The 24,704-nt window shown below is 37.6% G+C and overlaps 5 protein-coding genes across 5 annotated transcripts; 1 reads left to right on the top strand and 4 right to left on the bottom strand.

Annotated features, from left to right (window-relative positions):
- Window positions 1–144: 144 nt before the first annotated feature.
- Window positions 145–10,806, bottom strand: LOC134801773 (uncharacterized). Its single transcript, XM_063774366.1, has 4 exons — window positions 10,360–10,806; window positions 3,319–3,487; window positions 1,625–1,883; window positions 145–1,476 (listed from the first exon to the last, which is right to left on the bottom strand). Exons 1-4 carry the CDS (start codon window positions 10,628–10,630, stop codon window positions 1,084–1,086), a joined length of 1,092 nt encoding a protein of 363 aa, XP_063630436.1. The 5' UTR covers window positions 10,631–10,806; the 3' UTR covers window positions 145–1,083.
- Window positions 10,807–11,589: 783 nt separating this feature from the next.
- LOC134801866 (UPF0488 protein CG14286) lies at window positions 11,590–13,534 on the bottom strand. Its single transcript, XM_063774510.1, has 3 exons — window positions 13,258–13,534; window positions 12,752–12,886; window positions 11,590–12,463 (listed from the first exon to the last, which is right to left on the bottom strand). Exons 1-3 carry the CDS (start codon window positions 13,445–13,447, stop codon window positions 12,159–12,161), a joined length of 630 nt encoding a protein of 209 aa, XP_063630580.1. The 5' UTR covers window positions 13,448–13,534; the 3' UTR covers window positions 11,590–12,158.
- A 169-nt stretch (window positions 13,535–13,703) lies between these two features.
- On the top strand, window positions 13,704–19,387 carry LOC134801877 (mitochondrial import inner membrane translocase subunit Tim10). The gene is made up of 4 exons (XM_063774529.1): window positions 13,704–13,859; window positions 14,374–14,531; window positions 17,228–17,392; window positions 17,871–19,387. The coding sequence occupies exons 3-4, from the start codon at window positions 17,251–17,253 to the stop codon at window positions 18,017–18,019; spliced, it is 291 nt and encodes a 96-aa protein (XP_063630599.1). The 5' UTR covers window positions 13,704–13,859; window positions 14,374–14,531; window positions 17,228–17,250; the 3' UTR covers window positions 18,020–19,387.
- A 294-nt stretch (window positions 19,388–19,681) lies between these two features.
- LOC134801830 (GPI mannosyltransferase 1) lies at window positions 19,682–21,025 on the bottom strand. Its single transcript, XM_063774462.1, has one exon. It carries the CDS (start codon window positions 21,023–21,025, stop codon window positions 19,748–19,750), a length of 1,278 nt encoding a protein of 425 aa, XP_063630532.1. The 3' UTR covers window positions 19,682–19,747.
- Window position 21,026: 1 nt separating this feature from the next.
- Window positions 21,027–21,359, bottom strand: LOC134801879 (uncharacterized). Its single transcript, XM_063774532.1, has one exon. It carries the CDS (start codon window positions 21,225–21,227, stop codon window positions 21,027–21,029), a length of 201 nt encoding a protein of 66 aa, XP_063630602.1. The 5' UTR covers window positions 21,228–21,359.
- Between the last annotated feature and the right edge of the window lie 3,345 nt (window positions 21,360–24,704).

Here is a 24,704-nt window from a genome sequence, read left to right on the forward strand (position 1 = left end):
ATGATTTTATCATAGTTCTCTAAATAAAAGGAGGACCTTTTCACGTGGATAAGGGTTAAATAAGAAAATTAACCTTTATAGCCCTTAACTCTTGTGTATGTCTACAGGAAAGACATAACACAGTGATCTGTTTGACCGTCATATTTCCTACGTGGGATGAAAATTTATTCCGATTCACTTTTTGAATACTTACATACAACGAGTAAAACTTTTGCTAATCTATGCAAATAACGGAGTTAAACCAATTTTATAAGATAATAATGGGTCCATAATATTAGAATAGATATGTCCTAATAATCCCAATAAAGTTTTAGTCCGCGACATGGGCGCACGCGACCGGCGGGGCGGCGAGCGGCATATCAAGGCCATTTATTTATACATTAATTGCCATTGACATAGATATCTAGGGACTGGCTTTACGGACAATAATAATGAGGCATGACAGGGGCCAGTACAGCGGTGTGACACCGGTACAACGCGATTGGTTGATGAGCACGCATCACGCGCGCTATTGGTCGCAACTAGTTGCGTTAAGACTGCACGATTGGCTAGAATTCGTGAGTCACACCGCTAAACTAGTACCATTTTTAGTGCCCGTAAGGCCAGTCCATAGATATATACGTTAATGTTAATTGCGCTTTGCGCTCGACCATGTGACTACCTTGATTTGCCGCTCGCCGCTCCGCCAGTCGCATACGTGTGGTCAAACGCGGCCTTAAGTTAGGGTTGCCAGATGGTCGGGATTTGGCGGGATTCTCCCGACTTTTAGCATGAGATCCCGATTCCCGACAAAGTGAAAATTGTCCCGAAAAACAGCTTCACGTTATAAAACAATAATTTCAATTAAGTTCCGAACTGTCGTCCAGCGTAGTGCCAATAATGTAAAATATCGTTGTTTTTAATACAATTACTTTAATTAGAATGTTATTTTTTTTTCCCGACTTAAGTCCCAAAATCCCGAAAAATTTATATTATTTCCCGATAATAGCGCCTTTCGATCTGGCAACCCTACCTTAAGTGTGGTTTTAATGTCAATAATGTCATATATGGAAATTCATTCGATTTGACATTGGGTTAACTCATTTATTTGCATAGATTTGCAAAAGTTTTACTCGTTATTGGCGCATTTTTAATCTTTCTCGCACATTCCAAATCTTCCTGAAAACTATCCGAATTTGGTAGTGCCACACCGACAGGCAAATTGATGTCAATACCTTTAGCGAAATAACCGCCCCAGGTGGATATCCCTATAAGTTTTTTAGTTTTATCTTCCATTACAACGTGTCCTTCTCCAGCGAGCCGTTTATTACACGTGTACTTTTTATACCCATCCATAATATTGCATGTATGGAAACATGGCACGAAGTAGTGATCACTGTTTTTCAGACGTAAAATGTCTACATTGTAGAAATGTTGGCATAGAAAGGGGCTTATGTAGACATTTGCTTGGTACAAAATCCCAGGTTGCTTTTCATCCTGAAAATTTTGAGGTCTCAGTTAATTTTATTCTGAAATACTAACACCATTTTAAAGGAAGGAAGAGGGCATAGGATAGTTTATTGAAATCGAGAGTGTCACAAATCGGCGGCATAGGGTACCTGGCTTTAAAATAAAAATAACTTACACCACTGACGTATCCTACCGACGTTCCCTTAATCTCACCCATCTTACTCATCCAGAAGTAATTCTCGTCTGTCCTCGTGAACATCTTATTGTCCTGTTTGTCAAATACTTCAATTGCGTTCCATTTATGGTTTGTTTTGTCTACGACGATGAAGCCGATGTCTTCGAACATCTGTTTAGTCGGTTTCGAAGGTACCACGAAGGCTATGGGACGAAGTCTGGCGCCTTGGTTGATCACACTTGTAAAAGACACTTTTGTCCTAGAAACAAAAAGTTTCATAATTTCCTTATTTAAAAGGAGTCTAAAAACCAATCGAGTTTTAAAGACTGCTGAATGTCTTAGTGATAAAACACATGGAACGATAAACGATAGAACTGTAATGGAACACACGACCCGCATACAATAAGCGATAAATGACTCAACCCGCTAAACCAATACGTGTGCGTGTGAAATCGGCGTGTAATAATATCACAGCCTTGTCAAGCGATCAAACTTCAGTCAATCTTTGAATTAAGTCGCTTAACTTCAAATTCGGGTAAATCCATCTGTCAGATTATGCGACTTTGGAACTAAGAAAAGGTAATAGGGTAGATATTTGCGGGTTATTCCCACTAGTTACCACCAAGTTCTTACTAGTGGTAACTACTGGGATTTTTTTCCCACCCAAACCAAACCGAGTTGGTGGTAACTGCTGGGAATTATTTTTAGCAGTTACCAGTGGTAAAAGGTGGGATTTTTTTTCCCAGTAGTTACCTCAAAAATTTTGTTAGAGTTCAATACTAATAAAAACAGTATAAATACAGGTTGCTTTTTTATAGTCACCTGCAATAATTTACGGAATGAATATGTAGGTCATACTGAACAACTTTTACTATGGAACCAATATCGAAAAGGCGAAAAAAATTGACTCTCTCATACAAATATTCAACATCAGGCCAGCCAAAATGTATGACAGCCAATTATTTAAAATAAATTTATGCTTTAATAAATTATTATACATTGATTAGTGTTTCATTTCAGTAAAATGCCTTGAAAATTATCAAAAATACTAAAGCATAAACTGTTTAATTATCTAATAAAATCACTTCAAAAAAAATCTATTTTTTTTTTCATTTATTAAAGTTCTAAACAATTAAATGATTCGCAGAGTTTCATGTTTCTTAACTGCTAAGCCAAAAATGGCTTGTTTACAGCTAGAGTTCGGACTAAATGCACTACATAGGTATGTTATAAAATTGTGCACATGTTACATAAAAGTTACGTTTTATAAAATATATTCATAATTACTAGATGATAACAGGTACTTTTTTACATCTTTAGTTGATTCAGGATTGGTTAGGTATAAATCTTGTAAATGTTTCGGAAGGGTGTTTAATATTTTTGGAAGCAAATAATTGTTGGTTCTCATACCATAGACATTTTCTGTTGGTGGTAATATAAATCGATGTGAGTTAGGTAAACCTCTTAACCTACTGTTACGATTGTATTCTTTTAAATCGGATATATCCTTGCAATTTTCTTTAAGCATTGCTAAGCTAGTTACCAGTGGTAAAATGTGGGAAAAAAATCCCAGTAGTTACCACTGGTAAGAACTTGGTGGTAACTAGTGGAAATAACCCATATTTGCTGAGAGGGCGGAATTGATTTAACCGAGTATGAAGTTAAGCGACACAATTTTCAGCTACTGCACTTACTGGTAAAGACAGCGAGCAGCAGTAACAAATATCCTGTCTTCTATACAAGCCGCCGTGCACAGGTAAGGATAGTCATATTCCCTGGAAAGCACAACGCGAGCTATCCACGGATACTTCTCCTCTTCAGTCTCATTTGCATCATTTTGTTCACTTCTTAATATATTGAAAACTGTGAAAAAATCGTGAAATGCAAGTGTAGGTATAGTTATAGACCAAGAAATGTCTGCAATTTTTTTGATAGCCCACGAAGCCCAAGTGTATAGAAGTTTGACGTTTAAAATAACACATGCACTGCGTGGGCTATCAAAATCTCTGCAGACTTTTCTTGGTCTAACTCTATATACGCTGAAGATTTGAACCCCTAGTATAAATTTTACTCGATAGCGTGACGTGACGTGCGCGTTTGCGTTGAGTCTCATTTTGTATGGGATTTTGAACAGTGCGCGAAGCGGGACTTTTGGAGACTCAAAATCCCATACAAAATGACACTTAACGCAAACACGCAAGTCTATCACGCTTTCGAATGAAATTTACACTAGGGTTACTGAGTAGACTTGTAGCGGGAAGATTGACGTTAATGTAAACGTACTGCCGCTGGTCGCCACGCTGCCCGCTCCGCCAAACGCTCCGCTTGTCACTCAAGCTATATGTCTGGCCAGTTACCGCAAACAACAAAATTCGAATACTTATATACAATGTCTCGCGTTTCTATCTCATTTAAAAAATAAAAGACAAATTGTATTACGATGTTGGTACGCTAAAGATGATTTCACATTGCAAATCATTATGAAAACAAATAGGTACCTAAGTAAGGAAGATGTAGCTTAATAACTTCTTTCCAAGTTCTTTTTCGGGGATCTCAGAAACGGCTCTAACGATTTCGATGAAATTTGTTATATGGGGGTTTTCGGGGGCGATAAATCGATCTAACTAGGTCTTATCTCTGGGAAAACGCGCATTTTTTAGTTTTTATGTTTTCCGAGCAAAGCTCGGTCTCCCAGATATTAGTACCTACCTAATAATAACCATAATACGCCTATAATAATAATACGCCTCCGAAACATGGACGCTGAAAGCTAGGCTAAGGGATAGGATTGACGCATTCGAGATGTGGTGCTGGCGTAAAATGCTGGGAGTGTCGTGGACTGAACGCCGCACCAATGCTTCAATCCGAAGCCAACTAAAAGTCCTCACTCCTCTCTCTGTAGTCTGCTTGCGGAGAGCTCTTTCTTTCTTTGGACACGTGGCGAGACGAGAATCACACAACCTCGAGAAAATCATAATGATTGGCCGTGTCGAGGGAACAAGAAGTAGAGGCAGAGCTCCAACTCGCTGGACGGATCCTCTCCTGGAGGCAATTAATAGTGGCACACAGTCCGCACTTCATCAGGCTCAGAACAGAGCAGCCTGGAGACTTCTTATAGATAGAGCTACTTATGGTGGTCACGACCCTCAGCTGTGAGGATAACGACGAAGAAGAAGAATAATAACCAATGACATAATGGCTGTCAGACATGGGCATTAACAAAAGAACACATCACGGAAAGACTAGAAACAACACAACATAACATCGAAAGAAGTATGCTGAACATAAGGAGAATAGATAAAGACCATACGTAGAAGAACACGTGTCAAAGATGTTTCACATACTATCAAAAAATCCAAATCGAATTGGGCAGGACACATACTTCGATGCAAGGAAGACAAATGGGCCAAAGAAGTGACTGATTGGTATCCTAGGGAAGGAGCAGAAAAAACCATAGACTACGAAGATGGGAAGATGACTTCATAGATGTTGCTGGTGCCACTTGGCGAAGCAAAGCCCATGATCGGGAACTTGGAGGTACTTGAGGGAGGCATATGCTGGAAAGCAAGACAATCTTGACTCCGATGTCTGATAGCGGAAATATTGTAATAGTTTTTTATATTTTTATTTTTAAGTAAGAGAGAAATAAGATATTTATATTATATTTTGTAGGCGTGCTTTTCCCGTAGGAGCAAAGCGAACCAGTTTTTTGAATCCATCGGAAATATAAGAAACAATGTTTTAAAATTGTGACAAAAATATATCTTATACTTAAGGATCTGGCAGATATGTTTTGGATCTCAAAAACATGATTATATAAACTTTGCTCGATAGAAAAAAATTCCAAAGTTACGCCTTTTTTTAACAATAAATCAATCTCAGAGCTACAATACAAACTTTTTTGGCTTGTTTTTTACATAAATGTATAGGTAATAAGATAATCTAGATGATTTGGATCACTTTGTCTCGGTAACATCATTAAAATAATTTCTATGTTTCAATACCTACTAAATCCGCAAGCGCCATCACTCGCGAACGCACTTACGCCCTCTTCAGTCGCGCGGCAGCGCTTGTAGAGGACGGACCTGCGTCAGTGTGTTCCGCGCGGTCACGTGATTTTACCATTTACAAACCATTGGGGAACATAAAGCATATGAAACGTAAGAAAAAGTCTCTAAGTGCTATAAAAACACACTTTTTGATAACAGAAGCATCTAATACTTTACGAGGTATTTGAAAGCGCCTAGCTTTCCTACATCAACAGTTAAAATGTTTCAGTATTTTCACTATGTCAGCAACCAATTTCAATGTAGGTAAATAATATTTAGTGTCCGACCGAAGGTTCGGTTTCGGTTTCGGTTTCGGCCAGTTTCGACCAAAAAATCATGTTTCGGCTGTAGTTTCGGTTTCGGCCAAAAAACGGCCGAACCTTTCGGCCGGGCCGAAACTTACCAAATGGTACTTCGTACTATGAAACTAAACTATGTGACAAAGACCAAAAGTTGGGGAATAAGTAGGACAACAATATTAATATGTACCTACATTTATACTGATTCATGTATAATAGGTACAGAAATTAATTGGTTTATTATAAAACACAATTCCACTAATGAGGGCGCCACTAGACGGTCGACGCAGTCTTAAGAGGCTGTTAATACCTATAACGCGCACACTGTCTAATTGTAGGTATCGGAGTAAATGAGATAGCACTGTCGCATGTTACTGGGCCTGGACAAAGGAATAATAAGAGAACTCATCATCTTCCTCGCGTAATCCCGGAATTTTTACCACGGCTCATGGGAGAGCCTGGGGTCCAATTGACAATTAATCCCAAGACTTGGCGTAGGCACTAGTTTTTACGAAAGCGACTGCCATCAGACTGACCTTCGAACCCAGAGAGTAAACTTGGCCTTATCGGTGTTTTTCCTTCACCGAAAACCAAATAGTAAATAAATACCAAATGATATTTCGTATCGTTTCGTTTCGTGGTGTTCCGAAAAACTAATTGGTACGAGCCGGGGTTTGTACCTGCGACCTTCGGATTGAAAGTCGCACGCTCTTACTGCTAGGCCACCAGCCCTCAAGGAAATATCTCGCTTTTTAATACAATTGGACATTGGTTGTAGTCTGTGCTCAACTACTTATCCTGAAGCCTGAAGCACGGCTTTGACTTCGCATGAAAGTTCGCCTCACTGAGGCAATTCGGACGTTTAGGCCCAGATGAAGATCGGTACCCGGCCTTGCGATATTGTCAACAAAAAATTCGCGCTCGCTGCGCTCGCGTTTTTGGTTGACCCTGTATCTATCTACATGTTAGCTTGACTGGCGAATGAATAGAGTTAGACCAAGAAAATTCTGCAATTATTTTGATAACATACGCAGTGCAACTAGTACAAATGTTATTTATACTTCATAATTTCATAGAAGTTTTGACGTTTAAAATAACACTTGCACTGCGTGTGTTATCAAAATCGTTGCAGAATTATCTTGGTCTAACTCTAGTAATTTTCTTAAAAAACTGCTTAAGTAACTTCAATTTCAAGGACATTGGGTATTGACAGCCCCATAATATGTGTGTAAAAGCGGTTTTATGACATTTTTTCAACGATTTTAACAAGGCTACAAAAGTTTCGGTTTCGGTTTCGATTTCGGCCGAAACTAGAGCCAAAGCCGAACATTCGGTTTCGGTTTCGGCAAAAAAACATGTTTCGGTCGGACACTAATAATATTATATTCCTAGATAATATAATTGTAAGTATGATATATTTACAGTATTTCACCTTTACTGATATACCTACGTCCGATCTGCAAAATGATTATATTCCTTCGTGCTCTTTGACTCCTTTGAAAATCAGAAATTATTTATTTGGATTGATACAATATGGGGATGTTACAATATATGTATAGTGTTACGCTTTTAGTATGAGGGTGCCGAAGGCGCCCGGCTTTGGATCGCATGCAACGCGCCACGCCCGTCAAGCGTGCAAATTCATCATCATAATCATAAATTTAAATAAATATAAAATGTCAAATTGAAATAATTGAAAAAATTACCCTAATAGGCACATCGCAATACAATTATTTAAGAACTAAATACATATCACTAATTTTAATATTTGACCACGGTCGACATGAATTAAATATAATTGAGAGTTCAAGGTGCCTACAGGCAGTTCATCTTGCGCTTGGTTGTATTAGTCTTGTTCGAGAAACTGAACACGGTGAAAAATAGAAATAATACTCGTGTGATACCTCATTAGATTCGTCATAATGCCTAGAAAAATGTATTCGAAGCGTGTAGTAGCACACACAAAATATCAAAAGTTATAAGCAAAAAAAGGGGGAAAAAGTAGAGATCTTTAATTTCCCCAAAATGTCAAAAAGTATTCATATTACGGTGCGAGATGGGTGGGGGTGCTCGACCAAATTAGGCTTGTGCCTGCTCGGTCACTACAGAGAGCGCTCCGCTCTCGGTCAATCGGTCAAACGAACTAGTTTGGTCTTTTAGTTCCTTTAGTTCAGTTCGGTCGTTGAGAGCCGGGAATGAACAGGAGTCGATTTTTCATTGGTTTCTTTCCAATCTTTGGTAACTGAATACAATTTAACTTGTACGATACGCTATGTCGATATTAAAAATTAAAACACCTTAACATAATTAAAAAATATCAAATATGTCGAAATATATTTGATTTTCCTTCATATTTTACGGGCTTAGGAGTGTCACGTCGTTCTTTCATCTCGTTCACACTCGTGCCAGCGACATTGACAACCGTTTCGTTCCGTCCATTTTACGTTTCACTCAGTCAAGCGCTCTCGAATCCCACTGAACTAAAGGACCTAAAGACCAATTAAGAGCGTGCAAAAAGATTTAGTTCCTTTCGGTCCTTGATGGGATTTCATTCTTAATAGTTCTTAGTTCAGGACCGACTCAAGCCTAGACCAAATGTCATAGAGAACCCCAAGACAAAACAAACTGCATTTAAAAATTTTCAAAATGGCCGACTTTTTTTTTATTTTTTTCAAGTTGGTCCGAGCGCGCTGAGATTTGGCATGGCGGAAGATAGAGGCCTCTAAATTCCTATGAAAAAAAAATTTTTTGGAAAAAATTCAAGATGGCGGAAATAATGGTAATTTTTTTTGTATGGCAACTTTTAAACGGTGTGAGATGGGTGGGGGGTGCTCGACCAAATGTTATAGAGGGCCCCAAGACAAAACAAACTGCATTTAAAAATTTTCAAACAGGCCGACATTTTTTTTTTTTTCAAGTTGGTCCGAGCGCGCTGAGATTTGACATGCGGCGAGCTTGGGGGCCCAAAATTACCATGTGAAAAAAAAATTTTGGTAAAATCCAAAATGGCGGCGGACACGGGCAAAATTCAAATTTCGAAGTAGGTTAGGCGAGCCCGAAGGGCGAGCTTCAGGCTTGGAAGCCGAAGGCCGTCAGGCCCGGAGCTCTATCTCAAATGTCCAAGCATGCTCCACCCCCAGTAATTTTGGGCGAGGCCGAAGGCCGTGCTGCGGGAATGACGAACAAAGCAAAATCCTATACAAAAAGTGTGTTAAGCGAGCCCGAAGGGCGAGCTTAAGGCCGGGAGGCCAAAGGCCGACCCCAGTGGATGGCCGAAGGCCCGGAGCCTCCACCCCGACTCCCAAAACGCGAGGCCGAAGGCCGAGCTGCGTGAATGCAGTTCCTCCAAGCGTTCTACAAAGTCAACTTTCTTGATAAGCGGAGCCGGCGGGCCGAAGGCCCGACGGCGAAGCGTCAAGGCTCGCGAAGGCCGAAGGCCGAGCTCCGCGTAAGGCCGAAGGCCCGAAGCGTCACACGTGAGGAGGAAGTTGGAGCTGAAACACGACCCAATAGGAAAAGTTACGATTTCTCAAGCACGCGAGGCCGAAGGCCGAGCTGCGGGAATGAAGTTCTCGCATGCGGATCTTTTCTTTCTATCAAAAGTACAACTTTATTTATTTCTCCCTTTGGAAAACAAACTACTACACAACAATAACAACAGCAGGAATGGACTGCTACCAACAATGTGGGTTAGGTTAGGTTAGAATGTAAAATGTAAAATGTTGCCAAGACGAAACCATAAGGCTTGCACTGACAAAAAGTTATCAGAAATTTACTTTGAAACTGTTTTTTTTTTGTTTTTAGAGCTTATAAATAAGTACTACTTATCAGTAACAACGTTTTAATTTCACGGCAGCGTTATTGAGTTACAGGAATCTGTAAAGTAAAATTATTGATTAAGGTTAATAACCTTTATAAATAGAACCCTTAATTGACCGTCTCCTTTAAAATTGTTACTTTCCTTTTGGTACTTTAACTCGAACACGCTGCCATGAAATTAAAACGTTCTTACTGATCAATAATAAGTACACATGTCTATATAAAAATAATAATTCTACATGAAATGATCAGAAATACGTAATCCAAAAATTACATACGTACATATACAATAAAAACTCTAAAACGTGACCGTTTCCCGGTCTAATTAAAATACTGCCATCATAAGATCATTATACTGTGACCCGTCTGCTATGTTTACCGTGCGCGGCGCGCGCTCACGAGCTCGGCGAGCGGGTCGCGGGACGCGCGGGCGGGGCTTCACGGTTTGCCGCGCACCTCACCCCCTCAGATTCGTTGATGAGTCGAATCATATCGCCTTAAATAAAGGCTTATTGAATTGAATAATAACTAAGCGGTAAGGTGAGAAGGTTAACATAAGGAACTTTACCTGTGTCACTCAAAGAAGGATTTATTGGCAAGTTCGTCGAAACGTATTTTTTAGTGGTGTTTTTTTTAGGTTTTTTAGTTTTCCTAGTTTTTTTAGATTTTTGTCTTAACCATACCGAAGGAGAGTAATAGTCCGGATATTCGGTAGTCAGCCGTACTAGCGACAGTCGGGATAATATATCGTTACGTATGTTACGACCCGGAGATGTAAAATCATCGTAATACGAAGATATGCACGGTAATAGCAATACAAAAATCAAATACGTGTCCATTACACATTCAGGGCCAAGAACCCGACTGTCGGGTACGCTGTTCGTAGCGACTACGCGCTACATACGGCGAATCCGTGGCTCCGAGCGTAACCCGTAGCACTTAGTGGCAATGAATGTGTTAACAATAAATGCTAGAAATGAAATTGGTTGGAAAATAATATGGCTATTTTATGGCGTAAGAATTGCGACACAAAATCAGAACTGAGTTACCGCTCTTTCTTTACTTATATTACTCTATGATGAAACTTATTGTGAAACATGTAAGAACACGTGACGAGAATTTGCAATAGTTTTAACAATTTCAAAACCAATCTTATAAAAACGTCGCTAGGGTAAAACCAAGATTCCTCTAACTCTGCAGCGTTTTTATAGTCGTATTGGATCCCATACACTTCACGAGTCACGACTCTTCTCTTTCCGCACAGACTCTATTTTAAACGTGAAACTTCCATGAAATTATGACGTACACTTGCACGTCTTCTTCCTCGCGTTATCCCGGCATTTTGCCACGGCTCATGAGAGCCTGGGGTCCGCTTGACAACTTATCCCATGATTTGATGTAGGCACCAGTTTTTACGAAAGCGACTGCCATCTGACTTTCCAACCCAAAGGGAAAACTAGGCCTTATTGGGATTAGTCCGGTTTCCTCACGATGTTTTCCTTGACCGAAAAGCGACTGGCAAATATCAAATGATGTTTCGTACATAAGTTCCGAAAAACTCATTGGTACGAGCCGGGGTTTGAACCCGCGACCTCCGGATTGAAAGTCGCACGCTCTTACCGCTAGGCCACCAGTGCTATGAAAATCACTGCAGAGTTATCTTGGTCTGACTCTAACAACAAAGGATATAAATCGTATAAAACCAAAGTATCCTAAAGTCAGAGACAGTTAAGTAGAGAAGACTGTTAATTCCTTAACAAACCATTTTTTTCTGGGTCTTTATTTAGTATCACTTTAGTAAAACATGTTATACATTTTTATTTCATGTTGTAATTTACAAAGGAATAATATATTTTTACTTCGGGCTGCATACTAAAATTGGTCTTACCGTCTAATTTTCATCACTTACATTTTTAACTTCTTTATACAAGTCTTATTAAAGTTTGTCAAGCCATTTTCGTCAGTAGAAAGAAGCGGCAAATTTAAATAATGTGGGCGCGAAAGGTAATCGTTCTATAGAAAATTAGAATTTCTACTGACAAACTTGTTTGACCGCCTATAGTTTGCCAATTCAGCAAGCCAGATTGAAAGCCTTATAGGGTAATTCGCCAGTAACTGGCCACTTTCAGTAACTGTAACTGGCCGCCCTAAACTAAAAATGAATTCACCTTTTAAATTCACCTATTATACAGAATTCATTTTAGTTTAAGGTGGTCAGTTATTGAAACCTTATACTAAAATGAATTCTATTTATAGGTGAATAGAATTCATTTTTAGTTTGGGGTGGCCAGTTACTAAATGCGGCCAGTTACTGGCGAATTACCCTATTTGCCAATTTCAAAAACATTAACTGATTTACTCTTAATATTAGGAATTATTTACATTAAAATTAAATTTAAATTCAGAATCAGAGAATGTAAATTTGAATTTCTTGTTTTCTTCTGAATTAGTGTCATTTTTCATCAGGGTAACATTGTTTTTATTGTCTATGGCTGGTGTATCTCCCTCTTGTAAAGTGTTGCCATCTATTGTGTTGCCAGCATCAACTTGATTTGGGGCCAAATTGAAGTTGAACCTAAATGATGAGTCTCCGGTTGTCAAAAATGATGATTTTCTGAGGAATGTTGCTTTTGGCTGAACAGGTGTGTCTGTTATCTTGATTTTACTTGTCACTGAAATTAATAACAATTTTAATGAATATGGGTCCGTTTATGGGGAAATCAAGGAACTTCACATTCAATAAACAAATAAAATTTATGTGAATAAAATTGTTGTCAAATCGATAACTATTTTGATGACTTCAAATTTTTATAATTCCATAAAGGTAGAATTATTTATTTAGTACTTTGTTTTATCGGAACATATCTTTTGTAAGATTACTGTAATTGCCAATGTGAGAACATTATTATTACAGGATCTTTTATGAATTTTTTTTTAAGGACTTGGATCTATCCACTTACTTTTAGCCAATTTCTTCTCTTCGGCCGCCATTTTCGCCCTGTAGTCTCCAAAATGCGTCCTCATGAGCTGCCTCTTCCGTATTATGGGTTGGCTGTTATTTTTTAACACATTTGCCACCTTCCATGCTTGGGTCACTGAAAAGGTTATCAAATTGTTGATATTTTTGAACTTAACACTACAAATAATCGGTTATTTATAACTTAACTGTAAGTAGTTAAAAAATAACTGTCTTTAAAAGAAGACTTGAACTCTGAGCTACAATAAAAATGTAATAGGTACTTACCAATTTTTTTTAACGTTTGTTAACGAGTTTATTTTCTGTATCAGGTAAACATGGGTACAATTTTTTTTAACTATATTTAATTACACAAACCTTAAATTCCGATGTTTCAGCCGAGTTGCACCAGCGAGTTGAGTTGCGGTAGACGCGTTTGTGTAATTAAATATGTGTACAAAACGCGAGAGTTTAAAGTGTTATAAAATTTAACTGTCTTTAAATACTTACTTTGCTTTTCATTTCCTTTGTTTTCAGCTAATGTTTTTTCTAACTGTTGGATACACCAACACAGCTCCAACTGGAATTGTCTTAGAGATTCTTCTGGATCAGCTCCTGCAGAGCTCTCGTTATCTACGTTCACCGACTTCTGAATAGACGTCGGCTTCTTTTTCGCATGTAGCTTCGTAGGTTTCGGCATTATAAATATATTTAATTCAAAGTTATTTTATTTATTCACAAGATAACCTCACGTTTTGTTTTGAGCTGTGTATTTTTTTAATAATTTTGACATTGACGTCTAGAGATTTACGAAACGGTAAAAAACGAAAGTATTTAATACTTGGTAAATACTCGTACTTGGGAGTATTATTATAACTAGTATTTTGGAAACGCTCGTTCGTGGGGGTTTCGTTAAGCGCACAGTGGCGCCATTCATGTGTGACATAACGTGATAGAATTTAGAACTAAAACATAACCTCTAAGGAATTTTGTCATATAATTTTCCATGAGATTTGTAGTATGCCGCTACCAAAATATGGGAAAATATTAATTTCTTGGTAATTACTTCAATATTAAAAATTGTACAGTGTTGATTTATAACGTTTCTTGCGGTGAGACCCGTTGATTTCATATTTTTTTAGGCTTTTATAAATTGTTCTGTTTTCAAAGATTTTTATCAAGTAGGAACTATTTCGGTAATCTGTTCCTTTAAATATAATTAGTTTAACGGGTTTACAGAGATTTATGTAAGATAATGAATTATCCAAAATCAGTATAAAGGACGGAGCACACAGTAAAGTTATTTCTGTGCTAATTTTCCTCATTTCTTTTTAATTACTGGTTAGAAAAACTACTAGTTCTCATTGGATATATTAATTCATCGGCTTAACTCCTGTGAACATTCTCTTTAGCTCCATATAGGTACCTTAAGTTTTTCTGCATGAATCTTGTGTTTTCTCACTATCTCAATATGTAATGGAAACAATTTGTGTTATTCGAAGGGCTGCTTCGCTCGGCAATTGCCTTTTAAGTATAATATTATAGGGGCAATATAGATATCCCAAAGGTAAAATCTAACTAAGTTTATGTCATGTAACAAGTATTAATAATTTATAAACATTCCAGGGCTGGTATAACCGTAGCGAGTCTGTCCCTGTTCGTATTGTCCAGGAACACTATAAATGCGCGCCGTCTGGATAACATGAGAGCGCGGGAACGCATGCGCAGATCCAACGAAGGAGAGTACCCTGATACCTACAGACGACGACTTTGAATTTTATTTTGTAAGTTCACTTTTTACAATTATATTTTGAAACATGGTCCTAAACATATTTTTTGGAGGTAATCATAAGCTCTTTGCATTAACTATGTTAGCAACAAGCTATAGCTATTATCTCCTGGCTGAAATGACTGAATAACAACCAGAAAAATTCAGGATTTTTCTTGTCTCTTGAGTTTTTAACCATTATTTTTGTGAATTTATTTTCCCAGAGTCAGTTTGACTCCTGTGCTCATGCACTCATAGTACAAAAATATTGCTAGCAAGATTTAACCCTAAATAACTTACAAGGCAATAAGGTCCTTTTTATCAGAAATTCTGATAGAAAGATCCTTATTGCACATAAAGCATAATGTCGGTGTGAATAAAAAAATCACCATGTAAATTTTGTCTCCTGAAAAGTTGCTTTTCAGGAGACAAAAAAAACTGTTTATTTTCCTGTTTGTAATATATTTGTTGCACCTGTATTTTTTTTCTGGTAGATCAATGGTTTATACATGATACTTATGAAGAAAATAAACAGTTTTTTTCGTAAATTTTTACAATATTAATTATTTTAACCAGAATTTTGCTACATAGCGACTTAAATTTGGTTCACTTAAAATTAGTGCCCGACCGAAGGTTCGGTTTCGGTTTCGGCCAGTTTCTGCCAAAAAATCATGTTTCGGCTGTAGTTTCGGTTTCGGCCAAAAAACGGCCGAACCTTTCGGCCGGGCCGAAACTTACGAAATGGTACTTCAGACAAAGACCAAAAGTTGGGGAATAAGTAGGACAACAATATTAATACATATCTACATATACTGATTCATGTATAGGTACAGAAATTAATTGGTTTATTATAAAACACAATTCCACTAATTACAACGCCTTGCGCGTACAGTATAACAATGCTTTTAGAATGCTGATGGGACTGCCTAGCAGGTGCTCTGCATCGGGTATGTTTGTGGCTGCTCACACGAATGGTTTTCAGACTGTATTACGTAAAAATATAGTCTCATTACTAAGTCGTGTGAGGTGTAGTCCCAACAGCATTCTAAAAGAAATTGCTGATAGGTATGATTGTCCGATGCTAAAGCATTGGACCGCCACTGGACGGTCGACGCAGTCTTAAGAGGCTGTCAATACTTATAACGCGCACACTGTCTAATTGTATCGGAGTGAATGAGATAGCACTGTCGCACGTAGCCGTTGGCCGAGTATCAGCTCGGCCCGAGTCGAACGATGTCTTTTTCGCTCTTATTCAGTCATTTTTCTATCTACCTCTAATGGCAAATTTTAAGCGAGGCTAAAGGCTACGCTCAACTAGGGCCGCAAAGTTGATTTTCTCAATAGTTAATATTTTGCGAAGCTGAACAGCTGACTATTGATTAAAACGAAGAAAAAACCCTTAAAAGTGTCCCCAGTACAGTTTTTCATACGAATGCTCGACCTTAGCCTCACTTTTTACCTCAATTTACCATTGGTTTGTGTTCAAGATGTCCTCTACTTCAGCTTAGCCTTTGGCCTCGCTGCGCCATGCTCGGCCTGCGGTCTCGCTTTTTAATACAATGGACATTGGTTGGAGTCTGTGCTTAACTACTTATCCTGAAGCCTGAAGCACGGCTTTGACTTCGCATGAAAGTTCGCCTCACTGGGGCACTTTGGACTTTTAGGCCCAGGTGTAGATCGGTACCCGGCCTTGCGATATTGTTAACAAAAAATTTCGCGCTTGCTGCGCTCGCGTTTTTGGTTGCTTTTTTGGTTGACCCTGTATCTACATGTTAGCTTGACTGGTGAATGAATAGAGTTAGACCAAGAAGATTCTGCAATGATTTTGATAACATACGCAGTGCTACTAGTGCAAATGTTATTTATACGTCATCATTTCATAGAAGTTTTGACGTTTAAAGTAACACTTGCACTGCATGTCTTATCAAAATCGTTGCAGAATTATCTTGGTCTAACTCGAGTAATTTTCTTAAAAAACTGCTTAAGTAACATCAATTTCAAGGACATTGGGTGTTGACAGCCCCATAATATGTGTGTAAAAGCGGTTTTATGAGATTTTTTCAACGATTTTAACAAATCTAGGTTTCGGTTTCGGCCGAAACTAGAGCCAAAGCCGAACATTCGGTTTCGGTTTCGGCAAAAAAACATGTTTCGGTCGGACACTACTTAAAATCGACATGTGTAAAGTTTACACATAGCGATTTGTTGCCAAAGTAACGTAGTACGAGAAATGATAGATAGCGGATTTTAGGGTCAATACATCGCCATGTGCATTATCGCCATCACCCTCGACGGAAAACAAGGCATTTAATTTCGTTATGTGCTAAAAAAATCACATAGCTATTTTTTTGTACAAATTTTGTTAGTTATTTTCAAAACAAATAAAGATATAAAAAAAATATTTATATAGATCGACGGGAAATTCAAAAAGGAATAGAAATATGCCAAAATCAAAAAATCGTAAAAAAACAGCGATTTTTTTACTCGCACCGACGATAAGGACCCTTCTCTCATTGAAATCCACAAATGATTTGTTCATAATTGTTGAACACTGAGTCATGGTTGTTTTCTATGTATTTAAGTATTTATATATTATATATATCGTTGTCTGAGTACCTACAACACAAGCCTTCTTGAGCTTACCGTGGGGCTTAGTCAATTTGTGTAAAAAAAATTGTCCTATATCCTATATAATTATAATGTCTGTTCCAGTTTTAAACTACTCAACGTAAACCATGGCGGTGCCCCAACTGGACCCGGCGAAGCTGCAGCTCGTCCAAGAGTTGGAGATTGAGATGATGTCGGACATGTACAACCGCCTCGTCAATGCTTGTCATCGGAAGTGCATACCTGTGAAGTATCACGAGCCGGAACTAGGTTAGTCTGCCCTCCCCCCAGTCATAACATGTCACATTTTCTTGACCCCCTTCCCCCCTAAACGTGTGATGTAATTAATGGATAACCCCTTATGTGAATTTAAACCATACTGAAATTAAAATAAATAAATAAATAAATATTAGGGGACATCTTATATAGATCAAGTTAGCCCCAAACTAAGCAAAGCTTATACTGTGGGTGCTAGGCGACGATATACATACTTATTAAACTTATAAGATAAATACGTAGCTATAATTTTTTTTGAAGTGTTATAATTAGCATTTATTCAACAATCCAAATATTAAATTTAATTTAATTCTATAACTGGCCAGCATTCAATAACTAGCCGCCTTATACTAAAATGAATTCTGTTTATAGGTGAATAGAATTCATTTTTAGTTTAGGGTGGCCAATTACTAACAGTGGCCAGTTACTGACGAATTGTCCTACAATGGAAAATTATTCTTTTTTATTTCAGGCAAAGGCGAGTCAGTGTGCCTGGACCGCTGCGTGGCGAAGTACCTGGACGTGCACGAGCGCATCGGGAAGAAGCTCTCCAGTATGTCGCAGGGGGAGGCTGATGCTGGGCAGGACCTCACCAAGATCAACATCCAGGAGAAGAAGTAGCGTGTGGACGGGAAAGTGTCGCAAGTTTTATCTCAGTTTTGGGTTGTCTATACTCTGTATCTTTAGGTATTTAAATAAAAGTAAACAATTTGTAAATTTTCGGGTAGTCATAACATTTATTAACCAACCAAAATACGAAACCGCCTGGATCAGTCGCTGAACGACTTGACTTTAACCTACATTATTTGCTCATGTAATGTTTTCATCTACCCTCAACTGGCTTAAGGAGCCATTTTAGGGTAGATTTTGTTTACTTTTATTTAAATACCTAGAGATACAGAGTATAGGCAATAAAAAAGTACCTAAGGTATCGTTAATACGGTGCGAGAACTCGCATGCGATGTGAGTTTCATTACATTGCGGTATTAAATGTAAACTCAATAGTCCGCAATATAACTATAAACTCGTATGCGAGTTCGCGCGCCATCTAAATGAACCCTAACGGCGCGGCCATGACTTGCGCGACCGGCGGCGGCGGCGGCGGCAACCATAGGTGGGAACGAAAGGTCCGATCACTATGTCGTGACCTATGGCGCCGCCGCCAGTGGCGCAATGTCATGGCCGAGTCCTAAGATTTTTACGAGCGTCACACAATAAATTAGTTGAACCCTGAATATAATATTATGAGATAAAAATATTGGGTCACTTTTTTATGTTCTCTTGAAGACCTGTTGGGTAAAACAATGAATCGTTGGTGAACAAAATTTTTGTTATCACTGACAAACACTAAACTACAAGTAGATGAGCTTTTAGACCTTTATCTAAAAAAACATAACACTACAATTGACAGAAAAAAAAATCTAAAAAAAAATTAAGTTATTTTAGAAAAATGTCCTGAGGGTTTTTGCATATAATGTTGAAATAATAAAAATCATATTACGAGTAAATCACTGCAATTTTCTACCTTCTAGTGCGATATAAAATAGTAGAAATTAAATAAATTGGAACTAAACAAATTTACATACTAAATTGTTGCCATGTTGATGCATTTTACGTCAAAAATGTGACAGTTGCGTAGGAAGTGGCGCCCTCATTTATTTTCTACAATTTCTTGTCGGACTATAACTACATTATGCAAAATTTTATTCTATAACGATTCATTGCTGAATTAATAACAATAAGATATAGAAATCTACAAATTAAAAACTATTTTAGAGTTAATTATAATTACCAAATCGTCGAATAAACTGCTTTTAATTTGAAGATTTCATAAGTTATACCTTTATTGTGCAAGTGAATTTCGGCTATTATACACAAATTAATAAGATATAATTTGCCAATGCATTTCAATTAGTGAAGGTGGTTTGTTAGATGTATGAAGTTAGTGACTGTTAGTAATGTTGTTGGAAAATAAAATTAAAGTAATCATTTTTGAATATTTATTTGTAAATCCATTACATCTATACCTACAACTTCAATCTATGCTAACACAATTGTATTGCACTCTCTAACCTACTTGTAGATGGTCAAGCAAATCTTGTCAGTAAAAAAAGGCGCGAAATTCAAATTTTCTATGAGGCGATATCCCTTCGCGCCTACATTTCTTAAATTTGCCGTCTTTTTCTGCTGACAAGATCTGCTTGACCAACTTTATTTAAAAGTCGAAGGACTATAAATACGTGTGCATTTTATTTTATGTCTTACAACACCAAAGACACCTATAAAGACAAAATCGATTATATCAAAGTGACCTTTATGCTGATCAGGATAAGGTTTATATTAGCCTCGTTATTTTATTTTTTTGTCCAGAGCCAGATATTCCCCAAAAGCATAACCAGGCGAATAGCTCTTAACAAGTTGTCCCAGAACGTAAATATTTGCACAGAAAAACACAATACTCTTCAACCAAATCAATATAAAAACCTGTCTACATTTAAACTCAAGTAAATACGCGTAAAACAACCAACCTGCTTGAGCAAATACCCAAACGACAGTCAAAAATAACGCATTTGCCGGTTTCAGCCTAAAGTTGTGCACAACTAATGGCATCAAAGATAAAAACCAAATAAAGTATTGTGACGTCATAACACTGTTGTAGGCGACCAGAACTACCGCTTGGAAAAATAAAGCGAATGGCAGGGTTTTAGGATCAGTACCAAAAGCCAAACTACCCATAAATAATAATACACCTTCGAATATTTGAGCAAGCACTTTTACAACATCAAAATTTAACTGATCCATTGTTAAATACGAATAGTAGAAAAGCACAGAGAAATTGTGACGAGTGTCTTTCCTGAAAAGATGGTAAATGTAAGTTTCGAATAAAAATTCGTAGCCATACAATTTATACATATAGGAAGTTAGAAGAATAAGAGTTCCTACACAACTTGTCACTAAAGTTATTTGCTTGAGATTAGGCAAAAGAGAAGTAATCCCATCTTTGATACTAGTGTTTCTGTTAATTTTATATTCGCCTAAAGACAAATACATGGGAAAACTGAACGCCAACGGGTAAAGACGTAGATGTATCGAAATACCCAATAATATCCCTGATAGAGCATACTTCCAGTTAGATTTTACTATGTCAGTTTGTAAGAAAAGAATTGATAGTATGATGAAGAAACATGGTACTGAGTCGGCGTTGCCTCTAGTAGAAATACCAATACTTAGAGGATTGTAAAGCCAAAACAGAGCGCAATAAACCGGTATATTCTTTGTATTTTTCTTAGACCCTAACTGATATTCCACCAAAATTTTAACTGCAACAGTGACCAGGATATCAAAGACAGAAAAGAGTAATTTCCCACAATTTTTGCCCCATCGTATATTAGGGACTAAGAAATAAGCTATCAACGGGCTATATCTGTATGTATGACGTTTGTATGGAGAATGTCCTTTGACAACATGTCTGGCCGCGTCAGTAAACACTTTATAGTCAACATCCGTGTATGGAACATCGTATAACTTGTCATGGAAATCTCCATACACAATCAAAGCAACTCTGATGATGATGCCTATAAAAAGATGGCACGTAAAAGGCAAGTCAAGAAAATCTTTAAGCTTCATCTTAGATCCTTGTCTTCAAATCTTTAGCAGCGGATTGAAGACAAGCCTTGAACTCCTGAAACTCTTTAGCGCAACTGTCTTTTTTCACTTGATCTTCGAGTTGTAAAACACAGCGGGCATATAAGGCGCTTTGCTTACTGCACTTCGCAAAAATTAGCGGGTATTTAGCGAGTCTTTCCCTTGCTTTAGACACTGCTTCCATGCTACCTAGATCTAAAGCCTTTTCAAAGTAGTAGGGGGTTCAGAAAAGTCTTCCGGTTCTCGCGGTCGAAGGAACAGGTCGTATAAGGGCTTGGAAAAGAAGATGCCCAGTCCTAGCAAAGAGAAGGTGACTTGAAAAGTCTTGGGGTACTTGTACACCCAACTCCTTTTTCCGAGAGTCTGGCTACGCTGGCGTCTCTCTCTGTCCATTACTTATCTGTGGACAAATAAATAAGCATTTATAAAGCAAAAATAAAGCAGCAGACTATTAGGAAGGTGGGTGTCGCGTTGAAATTCCAGGTTTTGTCTTCATAAACGGAAAAAAGTAGATATTTCGTCTAACCCTTTGAACGCCACGCCTATCGTTCGCGCCGCGTTATCATGAACCTTGTCTAGATGCACGAAGGTTGATATTGGTGCGTAGCCGCGCGCGTCAGTTGACGTCTATGGAGGTGAATGGGTTCAAGCTCATATTAGGCTCCTATACGTAACGTAACGTAACACTTACAACTACTCGTACCTTTTGAAGTCTGGTTGAATATGAACCTGTGTTGCCAACTGTCTATCTACTTACTTCTGACGGGTACGTACTTCTTAGGTCGTGCCTAATCCGGAACACACCAGAGACACAGAGGCCTGTACTTGAGGCGGATGTTGCATTGCCTACACTTACTTCTGACAGTCCTGACAGGGGCGAATTCTCTCGGCTTAAGGTCGTATCCGGAACACACCAGAGACACGGGCTTGTACTTGAGGCGACTGTCGCATTGACTACTACACTTACTTCTGACAGTTCTGATCGGGCCAGTGACAGGGGCGAACTCTCTCGTTTTCAGGTCATAGCCGGAACACACCAGAGACACTGGCTTGTACGTGAGGCGGTCGCATTGACTACTTACCTGTGACAGTTTGATTGGGCCTGTCAGTGACAGGGGCGAACTCTCGCGGCTTTAGGTCGTATCCGGAGCACACCAGAGACACGGGCTTGTGTTTAAGGCAGCACTGGCGCATAGCCTCGAACACGGCGTCGCAGCGAACCTCTTGGAAGTTGTTAGCTGGAAATGCAAAATGGTTAAATTAAATGTATTGGTTTATCGTCAATTTGGTGTAGGTAAGTATTACCAAGTATTACCTACTATTCAAACTGATATAATCATGGTTAGGTCAGTGTCCTAATTCCGTGTTATTTGAGGATTCATATTCAGTCCATCATATTCATACCTATTGAATAATGTATTTGTCAGTATGGCGACGAGAAGTTCAAGCAATTTGATTTCTGCGCCACTTTGTGATGGGTACTTATCACAGTGACAAAAATATGAGATCCCTTAGCGGCTTACAGGCCGCGGTAAACTCATGGTAAGGGTACATAGGTACAGGTAAAAATTGCGTGAACTTCAAAATATAACCAGTACCTGTGTGTATGTATTTCGGTAACGCAAACATTAGAAGAGGCATTAGAGGAGGGAAAATCCAAATTATTAGCACACGTAATTAGCACTAGTTTCTTACTCTGTTAGTTCTGTTACTTACGTGATAATTAGTTACAATATTTTCAGTAGGTACCTACCTATTCAATAACATGATTCCTTTGTATGATGTTATTGAATAGGTAGAATAACATCATACAAAGGAATTAATAAAATTTAAGAGGAATTAATTTAGGAAGAAATTGAATTGAATTGAATACGCGCGTAGTGTTAAGTATTCTAGCCGCAAAAGTGACAGCTGAAGTAGATGGTCCAACTGAGCGCATTACATTTATTGAATTGTAAAACGTTAGTACACAACCTATATATACTGCAAAACGTAATTCAAGACCAAAAAAGTACTTTATACTAGAGCGTCTTGTATTAATGTAAAAATAAGTAAATAAAAGTACTTTTTTAAATCGTAGGAGTAAAAATACTAATAAATAAATTATCTTAGCATGATTATTTATCAAAAGGAATTTACTATTTTACAAACAAATTATTGCAGTGGCAACATTGTCTTACTTTTTTTTGGTCTTGAATTACGTTTTACTACGTTTTACGTTTTTTAGGTAATGCCGCATATGCTATTTTTCCTGGGCACGTATTTAACCGATCAACTAATTAATCGAATTTGGGTAGTTTAAAATAATAGAAATGGGTACTAAAAACGGAGCCTTCAAATATATCAATATGAGTTGTATTTTAATGTCGTTACAGCGTTTGTTTATTTTTAGGCAGGTACCAAGTATTTATTAGGCAACAGAATTATTATATTGGAGACTATTTATGTAGCACATTTTAAAAAGAAAACGGCTATCTATTAATTTAAATCTGAAGTTCTTTTAAAATATTTTGTTTGGTCACTACACGGTCAACCTAACACGCTCCTCTTCGCTTCGCTCGTCGTCGCACCTACCTTTTGACTCTGGCAGAACACAGTGGTAACTATTGAAATTAGTAATTAAAAATTTAAAGACCTAATGATATAATGGCCATTAGGTGTTTCATGATTAGGAATTTCGACTATAAGTATAGTAGGGTATTTACGTCAATAAATTTGTGTTGTTTTGTGGATTACAAAATTTGTCTTTTTAAAGTATGTAGGTACTAGGTATGCATAAGTTTAAATTTAAATTATTTAAAAATGGAGTATTTAAAGCTTATTTATGTATATAGATCTTAGGTATTCTGTTTATGTACAAAATATATAAACAACCAAATTTTATGATCGCTTTACAATATTAGTTGCCAACTTATTATTTTAGACGCCAACCTATCAATTCAAGTTCCCTATAATTTTTTTGGGTGGCTTGATTTTGCTGCCAGTTTTTTAATAATATGATGCTTAGAGGCTAATATAAATTTATTGGTGCTAAAATATTAATGCACAGCGACATTATATTGTTATATGCCCAGTGAAAGTTCCTGTTTAATATTTTAGTTGCCCGGTTAATAATAAGCCTTTTTCCTGTAGGTACATACTATTCAGTCAAATTTTCTATCGTATTCGACAATTTCAGTTTATAATCAACCATTAGGTATAAAATTCCTGCACTTAGCAGACGTTATCTAAAAATTAAATTGACACATAGTGGGCGGGCCGCATAATCGTTACATGGAATTACGAGCGTACTGATAACAACTGATAAGCTATAAGAGTCGAATAGGCGGTGATTTTTTTCAATACCAAAAATTTTTTTTTGATAATAAATAAATATATTTTTAATATATTTAATAAATAGAAGATCATAGTTGAAAAATGTTAGTTTAATTACTTTCCAAAAGGGACACAAATTCTTATGTGCCCAAAGGCCCCAGCATACTTTAAGACGGCCCTGCAGATGAGGTTTTCCTCTTTTTCTTCTAACAAATTTAACAGTTCACTAATATTTACTAATTGCAAGGCCTAAGATACGTAAAGAGTACGTGAATTGAACGTTAAACGAAGGGATATAGGTCGATATTTCAATATTCGAAAGAACTCCGTGACCAGATGACGTCTT

This window comes from Cydia splendana, chromosome 23, assembly GCF_910591565.1.
Source record: "Cydia splendana chromosome 23, ilCydSple1.2, whole genome shotgun sequence".
In the NCBI taxonomy this organism is placed as follows: Eukaryota; Metazoa; Arthropoda; class Insecta; order Lepidoptera; family Tortricidae; genus Cydia; species Cydia splendana.